Source organism: Microplitis mediator, chromosome 7 (genome assembly GCF_029852145.1).
Source record: "Microplitis mediator isolate UGA2020A chromosome 7, iyMicMedi2.1, whole genome shotgun sequence".
In the NCBI taxonomy this organism is placed as follows: Eukaryota; Metazoa; Arthropoda; class Insecta; order Hymenoptera; family Braconidae; genus Microplitis; species Microplitis mediator.
In genome coordinates, this window is record NC_079975.1 from 10,633,272 (window position 1) to 10,645,108 (window position 11,837).

At 29.4% G+C, this 11,837-nt stretch overlaps 1 protein-coding gene across 2 annotated transcripts; it reads right to left on the reverse strand.

Moving 5' to 3' along the window:
• Window positions 1-8,066, reverse strand: LOC130671627 (cystinosin homolog). 2 transcript variants are annotated; one of them, XM_057475647.1, is made up of 9 exons: window positions 7,757-8,066; window positions 7,612-7,693; window positions 7,460-7,550; window positions 6,781-6,963; window positions 3,849-4,089; window positions 3,665-3,784; window positions 3,295-3,583; window positions 1,658-1,760; window positions 1-222 (listed from the first exon to the last, which is right to left on the reverse strand). In XM_057475647.1, exons 2-9 carry the CDS (start codon window positions 7,643-7,645, stop codon window positions 171-173), a joined length of 1,113 nt encoding a protein of 370 aa, XP_057331630.1. In that variant the 5' UTR covers window positions 7,646-7,693; window positions 7,757-8,066; the 3' UTR covers window positions 1-170. The 2 variants fall into 2 exon arrangements, with proteins under 2 accessions (XP_057331630.1, XP_057331629.1); XM_057475646.1 differs by having other exon boundaries at window positions 7,612-7,674; window positions 7,757-8,065.
• Window positions 8,067-11,837: the final 3,771 nt, after the last annotated feature.

The following is an 11,837-nucleotide window of genomic DNA, read 5'->3' on the forward strand; positions in this document are numbered from 1 at the left end:
TTTTTAACATATTTCCACTATTTAAATTTTATTGAAAAGGTAACTTTGAAATTTACAAAAATTTATTATGCATTAATTAATTTGTAACATGAATCCATGTATGAGCGATGCTAGCAAAATTCAGTTCTTTTATCTTTTCCATATCTATCTCACTGTTTCCTAGAAGGATTTCATGCCAGAACATCTACGATTGAATCGGAGTCCAACAGATTGATTCCATGCCTGTAATTTTCAGCTTGTCAATTGTGATTTGCAATAAATTTTGAATTATAAATAAAACATTACTTTCTTTGAAAGCAATCATCTATATATTAGGGTGCGTCATTTCAGAGCAACAGTTTTTTTTTTTTTGTGCTTATGGAAAAAATCATAGTTCACCACAAAAGAAAAATTTTCGCGCAAAAAAAAAAATTCTATCTCGATTACAGATCGAGCTCATAAAAAAATTCGATTTCCAATTTGAATAACACAGGAAAAACTTTTCTTCACCCTGGTGGAAATTTTTGGGAATTTTCTCTGAAAAGCTCAGTTCCAAAGTTCTAAAGACTTTTTCAGAGAAAATTCCAAAAAATTTCCACCAGGGCAAGCTTAGAGTTTTTTTTTAACTCGTTAACAAATTAAGAGATCGAATAGACCAATACATATTTTTGGAAGAAATTGTACGCTCAACTAAAAAGGTCTCATCGGTTTTTGATAAATCAACTCATTCACAAGTTTTTTCAAGTTGAGGTTTAAAGTACAATAAATTCCGATATTATTTGACTTTTTTGACAAACTATCAGACTTGTAACAAAATGTCGTAGGACCTTTTTTGTAGACCATTTCATTTCCTACAAATTATCTGTTAAAAATTTTCCGAAATTCCGATACGCTCTTTAGTCATTTGCATGTTAACATCAATTTATTTAAAAAAAGGTGTTCTGATTGTGGTTGATTGTAAAAATAAAAATTGTCGATTTATTATTTAAAGTTTTTTCACCTATGATTATCAAATTATTGAAAAAAATCTGAGCAAGAAATTCGACCAAATGCCTTTTAATTTTAATTTTAAATCAGTAAATAATTTTCTTTTTATTAATTCAGCCCATTCATGAAAATAAGAAGGATTAAATTTGATAAGCTTCTGAAAAATTTTTGATAAATATTTTATTAACAAATTTAATAAAATCCCTATAACACATGAACGAAAAACTTGAGCTACTTAAATAACAAGACCTCCTTTGTAGGGAATCAAATTTCCTTAAAAATTGTTATCTGCATTTTTACTATAAATTTTTTTATTCAGTCAATATCAGCTAAAAACCCAAATTCTCATTTAAAAAAATCATTTTCAAAACCAATACAGAAAAAACAATTAGAGTCTAAGTAAAATTACTTCGGAAACTTTGGAAGAGTATTAAACTTGCCTATAGATTTTAAATGGGAAAACTTCAAGATCAAATGTAAAGTACTTAAAATTAAAATTAAGGACTGAAACTTACAGGGAATTTTTTTTTCAATGTTTACAACATTTTGAAGTGGGAGTGAAAAAAAAATAGTCGTTCCAAATGAACGACCCTGATATATATACATACGCTTGTATTATATAGACAGGTATAAAATAAACACACACGTGCTTAAAAAAAATTTTTTTAAATTAATATCGAATTGTACTAACTTGTAGAATACGTAATGTTGTAACAGAAAAAATATATCAAAAATTACTGAAATAAAACCAAGTCCAAATTTTGTAGGATCACCAAAAATACTTTCCCAATCATCTGAAAAAATTAACATAATCTTTAGTCGAAAATTTTTAAGATGTTAACTTTTTGCTTTTGAGAAACCCTCTTGAAATTTTATATCGATTGAATATTTTTGAAAGATTGCTTAAGAATTGTGAAAATGGTGAGGATGAGAACTCAGGATACCTCGTCGCCAGACGCCTTTGGAAAATTCATTACAACCTGAAGTTTTAGCTAAGGCAAAAGCCACTTGCGTTAACGTAAAATTTAAAAAGTTATTGATTCTAAAATTTGTTAAATTCGTTTGGGTTAGAGAAATTTTTCCTAGTCCGTAGACAGATTTTATCGAGTGATAGTTCAATAAAAAAATTTTTTCAGAGTCCAGAAAGTCGTTATTACCAATATACCAATTATCACCATTATCACCCATTTTCTTGAAAATTTCAGATCGATCGATTAAATAGACTCTAAGATATAGAAGCAGTACGAAGAAAAACATTTTTTTTAATTTTTCAGAAACAACTTGATCGATCGAATTCAAAATTCAATCAGCTCTAGAACTCGATAAAAACGCGTCGATTGCTGCCTCAACCATCTCAATCGGTTAATTCGTTCGATAGATATCGTTGGGGAAAGAAATGATGAAAAACAGTTTTTTTCAATTATCTTTGAAGTGACTCATTTGATCAATTTCTACATTTAGCCAGCTCTATAACTCAATAAAACGCGTAGATTGGCATATTGAACGTCAAAATCAGTTGGTTACTTCAAATGATGTCGGTGTCGAAAAGTTTAAAAAATAACATTTTGTTATTTTTCCCGAATAAATCATAATATAATGAACTAAAATGTGTTTAAAATCATGCCAACACTTTGTCTTTATGGTCTCTTTCTATCATCACATATTGTAATGTAACTCGATTTTTAATATTTTTTTCGGATAGTTTAGATATTAACAATCTGATCTGAGTCAAAATTCATTTAAATCTTTATCTTGATCACTTACATTGATTTCTGTTTGGATACATTTATTTTATTGTACATAACGGGGAATAAAAATTAAAAAAACGCTTATTCATTAATGATTTCCGATTCTGAAATTTTTAAACTTTAACATAAAACGTAACTTGTTTGAGCTTGAAAAAATAAAAAAACGATTGCATACAAAAGTATTTTTAAGTTCGAAAACAGCGGTAAGTTTTGGGGCTGGCCCGCAGGGCCAACCGTTGCCCGGATTTTTTGTCTTGCACACGACTTAGTCGTGTGCTGCACAGGAACCGGCCGTGTTTCAATTTTACCGTGTATAAGCACTTGCTACCATAAAAAAATTTTTTTTTTAAGTTAGTATTTTGAGTTTTTTAAATTTTCGAAACTCTCGGGTGATCCCTTAAAAATATTCAATCCAGCTCAAAAACAAAAAGCTCACATATTTCGATGCGAGACTTGAAGAATAACAAATATTCGATAAAAATGAATCACCCATGTACAGATAAATGCTAATAATATTTTCTGTACAATATTTATAACGATTTAATTACTACTGAAAGTTTTCAATACCAAATGCTCTTACCGTAGTTGTAAGCATTCAATACCATTTGAAGCATAGAAAGTGATCCTCCAGTAAAGTCTAAGATTATATTACCGATACTCCAGCCGACAGTAGACTTTCTTTTGTAGTTAGAATATGCTTGTGGTATATACTTGATTAATGAGATAATTAGCTTTATATAACTGCAAAAATAGAGAAAATCCAGCCATTCAATTATTTTAATGATTCCTAAAATAGTTGAAATGACTATAAATATCGCGAATAATCCATGGATTATTCGGGTGGTATTCGATACTCGTTGCACACCAGTCTGTAAAATTTTTAGTTTATTTATTTCATCGTTTTCTTTTATTTTAAATCCAATAAAAAATGATTCGTTCATATTAATCACCTCGTAAATAAAACACTGTCCGATAGTGAGGGATGTTGCACAGAATGCATGAATTGAAAAGAAAACATCATTCATTTGTACTGGATTCAAACTTTTCGGATATCGATGGTAATATTCCGACTGAAATTGAGTATTAAATTATTAAAAACTTTTTTTTTTAATTTTTTTGATTTAAAGTACCTACTTCTATTACTGGTATCCAATAAAGACCTATGTTGAATAAAGCATACATGAAAAATCCGACAAAATTAAATGATAAGAAATCGAAACTCAAGCCTACAACACTTTTCCGTTGGTAATTAGTATATATCTGAGGATAAAAACTAATGCTCCATGCCACAAAGTACACCCAACCGACAACGTTACTTAAATGATACAATACAGTTGATCGCTGTATTATCACTCTAACAAATGCGTTGGAAAAACTGAAACATAAAGTTCAAAGTTGTTAAATTTTAGTATTTATAACGCTGTTGTTATGATCAAATATGAAACAATGAAGAAACAAACAAAAACTTGATTGAAATTAACCGATTGAGATGTTCGAGGTGGCAATCCACGCGTTTTATCGGATTCTAGAGCTGATTAAATTTTGGACACGTTTGATTTAATCGTTTCAAAGATATTCGTGAAAAATTGATTTTTAACATTTCTTTCTCCGACGATATCTATCGAACGAATAACCCGATTTTGATGTTCGAGGGGGCGATCGGCGCGTCTTATTGGGTTCTAGAGCTGACTAGATTTTGAAGTTGATAAACTGACGCAATTGATAAATTACAGGGTGATAAATTGGCCTCTTATAGATATTCACTACTAACTCTGTTGACAGTTAGGAATAAATTGAACCATTGCAAGCAGTTACGATTTCAATACTGCCATAAACTGGTGTCAGGTTTGTTGAAAGCTCTAGAAAATCGCTATGGAAATATATACCATGTCATCAACGAAGGAAAAACCAGTGCTGTTGCTGTAAGTTGCCATCCAAAGTTTAAGTTGAATTGGTTGGTATCTTTGAGTCTGCGAGCTCAAGCCAATGCAATGGAAGCTTTAAAAAATAGTTCTGATCAGCTCCTTGAAGATGACACTTTTTCTGAATAAGTTAATGATTTATTCCATTTCACCGGTTATTCGGAGAGTGCCCCAAAAGACAATAGTATAAATTTTCAAACGTTTGGATCATCTGATTCAAAAACGATGTACCAGAAATTACTTGCTCATAAGAGCAATGATATAAAAATATTAGAACTTTATCCAATTGTGAAGCCAGTTTTGCACGACTCTTAATGCGAAGCATTAGAGTGTGCTTTACGATCGAAAATTTATAAAATTTAATACACCTGTACCTTCGTCTGCACCGGTAGAACGACTGTTTAGCTATGCTACTATGTTCAATCTACCTAAATTTAATAAGTTGACGGGTAAAAATTTTAAATTGCGTGTAAGAATGAAACGTAATTCTAATGCTGCCGAAAAAGATCGTTAACAGAAATTTTATTTGTATTTCTTTATTACTAATTTTTTTTTTTTTTTTTCGTTTTTTTATTCTTAAATCAATGAAAACGAGTTATTTAAATTGAAAATAAAATCTAATTGCTATATGAACTATTCTATGAAATTATAATTTTGTTGATTATTGTAAACCTCTAAATATTTATGTCATTCTAATATCCAACCAAGCTAACAGTTAATTTTGGAAAATTTTTTAAATAATATGACTTCCAATAAAAGAAATCACTAATTAATAAAAAGCCATTGTTTTCCTTGTTAGATTACTTATATTTAATATAGAGCACTATTTTTAAACGCGAAATACTGTCAGGAATTAACTTTATTTGACTACCCTGATTAAAAAAGTGAATTGAAAAGTCTTGAAAATTATTTCAATTCTTTTCAATCCCTCGGCGGTTTTGGAAAGTATTGAATGGAATTGAAATTTCGATCATTTGAATACTTTCCAATTCCAAAGTGGAATTCGAAAGTATTGAAAAGAATTCAATCTTTCATCATTTCAATACCTTCCAATATGGAATTATTTTGGTATTGAAAAGGATTCAGAAAGATTCAAAAATTTCAATTCATTTCAATCATTTTCAATCCCACACATGACCCGAAATGTGAAATTATTTAGGTATTGAGAAGGATTCAGAAAGATTCAAAAATTTCAATTCATTTCAATCTTTTTCAATCCCACACTTGATCCGAAATATCGGATTATTTAGGTATTGAGAAGGATTCGGAAAGATTCAAAAATTTCAATTCATTTCAATCTTTTTCAATCCCACACTTGATCCGAAATATCGGATTATTTAGGTATTGAGAAGGATTCGGAAAGATTCAAAAATTTCAATTCATTTCAATCTTTTTCAATCCCACACTTGATCCGAAATATCGGATTATTTAGGTATTGAGAAGGATTCGGAAAGATTCAAAAATTTCAATTCATTTGAATCTTTTTCAATTCCTCGGAAGTTCAGAAATTCTTTTATTATTTTGGGATTGAAAAGTATTCATTTTATGTCAAAATGAAAACCTTGGGGTATAGAAAGTATTCGAAAGGATTCATTTCTCATCTTTTTCAATACTTATCAATTCACTTTTTTAATCAGGGTAGCTCTAGACATAAAAACTCCCAGTATCACTCCAGGAAATATGCCAAATATAGTGTGTGACACAGGATAAAACACGATTTCAGACTTTGGGGGATGTCAACTTAATTTTCGTCTGAAATCGTCTATTTTCAATCTACTACTCAATGCTACGCACTAAACTATTTCAAAAAAATCAAGTTTTTTTTATTTAACCATCCATTTTTGAGAAAAATTATATTCTTTCCCAATTATTAACTTTTCAAAAAAATTAGATAATTTTTCTCTAATTATTATTTTTTCCGAAAAATTAAATAATTTTTCTTTCTAATTATTAATTTTTCCAAAAATTAGTAATTTTTTTCTACATATTGCTAATTTTTTTAGAAATTAGTATTTTTCTATAACTACATAAAAATTAAAAAAAAAATTAGTAATATGAACGAAATTGTTGATAAAAAAATCGATACTGCCGATCCCTGATATGTACATGGATATTCATTAAACTGCACAAAAATAACAACTCACTCTATTATACCGGGAGTTACATTAGTACTGATCACTGAATGACCAGGTAATAATGTTATTACACTGATGTTCCATAGGAAGTCTCGTTCATTTTTTGTGATATTGATTGTTGCAGGGTTTACTTTGAGAAGATCTTCATGTTGAATATTAAAAGTTACATAGACATCAGTAGATAGCTTGTTTCTATATTAAAAAAAAAAAAAACATTTCTATTGGACTAAAATTTTTACTTGTTATAAAAAAAATAGGATAAAGGTAAGTTCTTAGTCACTTTAGGACCAGTTTTGGGCATTTTTAAAATTAAAATAAAATAATTTGTAAAATGCACAATGACGACAATTAATTTTTTAAATGTATAAAAAGATAGGGTGATCGATCCAGTGAATGAACATTATTTAATTTTTATTTACATCATTTAGACTTTAATCACAATTACATAAAAAAAAATACTTCATTGTTGTTTGATTGATAAGTTTTAGAACTTCACTTCTAATTTTGTTGCATCCTTTTATATTAAAATGTTAAAAAATTTTACATTTACTGGCTTAGTCACCTTACTTTTATCACACTATTACAATGAAAGTTTTATTTTATACTTTTTAATTAATTGAAATAAAGTATTAAATGTTCATAAATGGAGCAGTGACCACAAAATATACTTCTATTCTACAATACTCACGTCAAATTCAAATTAAACGATTCATTATGACCAACAACAACTCTCAAATCATGTCGGTCAACCTTGAAATCAGCACTAACATATTGCAAAACTGAAAAATTCAACAATTAGAAATGAAGGAACACTATAATTTTTCACCCATTTTATAATACCTTGAAAAAAGAATATCCATAAAAAAAAAGTCATGATTTCAATATTTACTGGCTGAGAATATTCTAAATTTTATACAAAATACTTAAAATTAATGTATTATTAAAAACAAAATAAATATTTCAGTATTTAATAAGTTTTTATTACCTTAAGAAATCCAAACTATTGAAGTTGATTTCAGTTTAAAGGCATGTGGAATAAACCAACTTTTTATTTCCTCGCGAATGATTATATTCTTGGCATTTTTTAATATAATTCTACAACTATACAATTTTATCATTTTATATCGGTCTTTCAACTATGAGCTGGCTGATTCTATACCGTGCTATGAGCATTATAACAATTTTCAATATGTTTGTGTATTCTAGAAGTAAAGTAAAGCAGCGTTAAGCTGTCCCAACAAAACAAAAGCGTATCTAGAATAAATATAGTGACAGTATGGGAAAGCAATGTTAAATGCTGGTAATGAAGAGAGAGATGCAAATTTTCATGGCAGGCAGACTAACAACTCTCTGCATTAAGGCTGGGCCGCACCTAACGAAGTCCTGAATTTAAGAATTCTAATTATTCTTTGAATATTTATGGGAATCGGATGATGAAAATCTTCCGAGGAAGTTCGTCTTCGGCTTTTAGTCGGAAGCTAAGAAAATTGCTGTTATGATAATTATTTAATAAATAATTAGAATTCTTAAATTCAGGACTTCGTTAGGTGCGGCCCAGCCTTAAGTTCTCTATGCAAGAAAATTTCTAAATTATCGACTCTAAAAATACGATAAAACAGTCGGTGGAAAAGTTTCGTCAGAGAGCAAATAGATGGCGAGTAACAAACGAAAAATTGAGTAAAATGAAATAGCTCGACGTGAGAAAACGAACGATCGGAGGGGAGGAAAAAAAAAGCAAGTATATGTGCGATGTAAATTTAAAACCCGCTGTCATAGCGGAATATAGGCCTGTAGATCTACAGAATTAATTATTACATAGACTAATGGCCCGTACTACAGTCTCGAATTTATAATCAACTTTAATAATTGTAAAAAATGCTCTCAGAAATTAAGTTGAACATCGAATCATCAATATCTAATTAAATATTAATATCTCTTAATTAATACTTGCTGTCTTGCATATGATGGGCTTGTAGATCTTCAGAGATCATTTTCTCATAGCCCTGGTTAAAAAAGAGAATTAAAAAGGATTAAGCCATGTAACGTGGCCATTTGAGAGAGGATTAAGAGTATTAAAAAGGATTAAAAATATTGAAAAATTAATTCTTTTTTTTAACCAGGGAGACTAACGGCTTTTATTACAGGCTCTCAATTTTTAAATAACTTCAATAATTATTAAGAAAGCACAAAGGAAATATAATGACATCGCGATTATCCATATTTAATCAATTATTGCTGTTTTTTTTCCAATTCAATTCCGTACTCGTGTATGAGAGTATGGGCGTCTAGATTAACAGAAATCACATTTGCTTAGTTAAACGGCTGTCTTGACAGGATTTAGGCTATTCTATAGGTGTTTTCATCATCTAAGATATGTGCAGACAGTGCGACGTACATACGGCAGTAAATAATTTGTACATTATTCATTTCTCTGCATTAAATCCGTGTCCGTGTATTTTATTTAACGGGCGTGCAGATCTACAGAAACATCATTTCTGTAAGCCACTGGCTTCGCTGACAGGAATTTCATCTAGCTATATATTTAAAAATCATCACGGATTTACCCATGCGCTATCAAATGCTTACAGCCACAGGTATTTTATCAATTATTCATTTTTTTATCGCCCCTGGCAGTGTTTATATGAGTGTGGTTCTGTATGTCTACAAACATGGTATTCTCATCGCCTTATGGTTTTTGGACAGGATTAAAATTTTTTTTATGTGAAAGAAAACAACGTATCAATATTTTTGCTTTTTTTAAATACATCTAAAACGTTTAAATGTATTCGTGATAAATTCTCTGCAATCAATTTAATTGAAGTTGTGCTGCGTATTCTGTTGCCGGACAGAAATGTTTTTTGTTCCTGTAATATTTTTAAAAAGGTACGTTCATTACTTTTATAGTGTAATTTTCTTTGTATATGTAATCTCCTATTGTGTATCAGGTAATAAATTCGTTTCCTGTAATTTTAATGGGTGCTAAAGTGCCGTTCATAACTGCTGTTTAACTTGAATCCTCTAGGATCGATTTTAAAACATCAAATAATAATATCTGCATTTTTTATTTAAATAATGTAACTTGCTCCGATGCTTCACGCCGTACACGTACTCGAAGTGATCAAAGTCTTCTTTTGTTCCTTATTTTCATTCATTCTATGTGGACCTATGATTGCGACTATTATAATTGGTTCATGTTTCTAAAGATTTTAAATTCGTTACTCCTCTTTAAAAAATCCATTCTCTTCTAAGTAAACGAATAGACGATCTTTGACTCCTGTTCATGAATATTATTTGTTATATACGCCCGGGTAAAAATGATTTTGCCTAATTATATATAATTATATATCCCTGATTAAAAAAAGTGATTTAAAACGATTCGAAATAAAAAATTTTAAATACTTTTTAATGCTTTTGAATACCTTGAATACTTTTGAATCCCTCTTCTTATGGGCATTTAGCATTGCAAATCGTTTTAAATTGCTTTTTTTAATCAGGGATAATCACTTATGAATGATCAGATCCAAAAATTGGCCACATCTGATTATATATAATCATGCATGAACGAATATAGTCATTTTTAGAATCTCATTTAGAATATCTGTAAATTTTTAATTAAGTAATTTAATTAGGATTTATTCTCTTCATCAATATAAATATCGGTTAAATTTAAATAAAAAAAAAAATAATTATAATCCGTTTACTACTATTTAAATTCGAGGTCACCCGTCTAGTTAATGTTCCACGTCGATGCTGCTTAATTTTGGTAATCGCTAGATTGTAGTCTGATTCTCTAGTCTGCTATACACTTACAATTAGGCAATATTCATGGTATTACTTCACTCAAAGAATCAATTTGATACATCCTACGGAAATAATGCACCTAATGATGATTTTTGTTTTGTACATAAATTACAATAGAATTCATTAGATAGATATAATCAAATCTATTTATTCATAAACTTATAAATATTCGTATATAAATCGATATCGATTCATACTTTTAAATGGCTGCCGAAACCTTTGAATATTTTTTTAGTATTGGGGATTTAAGTTTGATTGATAGTCAATCGACAGAATAAAAATTTAACATTGATATTAAAAAATAGTCATAGTATGTAATAAATATATATATATATATATTGGACCTATATATACATAATTAAATATTTATAGGTTTCATATCAATGAAGTCTGGTCAGATCTAATCATACATAGACATATGTAACCACATATAATTTTATATTAGCTACGTCTGATCAGATCTAGTTATACAAAGGCCTATATCTAATTATATGTTCACCTATATATAGCTTTATGTATACTTCGACACATAATATATTGGTCAGATATGATCAGATCAAATTATTTATAGCGTCATGCATAATTATATATGGAGGTAGATATAATTATATATAGTCATACAAAAATTCATGTATGATTATATATAATTTCATATATAATCATACATAGTTATCTATAATTAGGCAAAATCATTTTTTCCCGGGCTTATATTTATTTGTTCCTATATTTTGCTATTTCCGTAAAATTGTGCTCTTTTTGTCTCTGCTCGCCATTTTTGAACTCTTTTTTTTAACGGGCGCGTAAATCTTATCGGATGTAGAGGGAGTTCGGACCGTTTCATTAGTTTCCATTCTTTTGTTTTACATTAATGCGCTTCATTGTATTGCTAAATTTTGTCTATTGTCATTCTATTTTCTGTTACGGTTGTCTGTCAAATTTGCTGTTATCATTACTTGCGTCTTGTTATTTATTGCAATTGTCAATTTGTCCTTTCTTCATTATGCAACAAATGCCAGGTCAAAGATTAGGATCAACGCGTTTTATTTATGATGGCTGGATTTTTCACCAATGTCCACGTGCTCGAGGTCGAATTTTTAATTGTGGCTCGCTAACTAGTACAGGGTGTAAGATTAAGCTTAAAAGACTGGGAAATGGGAATTATGAAGAGTATAATGCCGTTAACCATAATCACACGAAACCCACTCTTGTTGTTCGTGAAGCTGCAATTAAAGCCATTAAAGAGTCAGCTTTGGATCTCAATCGCA

Coding starts and splice junctions, on each gene's coding strand:
- LOC130671627 (XM_057475647.1), bottom strand. CDS start 7,645: ATGACTTTTTTTTTATGGATATTCTTTTTTCAAG. Junction 6,964..7,459: donor TCGTTTAATTTGAATTTGAC/GTGAGTATTGTA, acceptor TTTTTAATATAG/AAACAAGCTATCTACTGATG. Junction 3,584..3,664: donor GACAGTGTTTTATTTACGAG/GTGATTAATATG, acceptor AAAATTTTACAG/ACTGGTGTGCAACGAGTATC.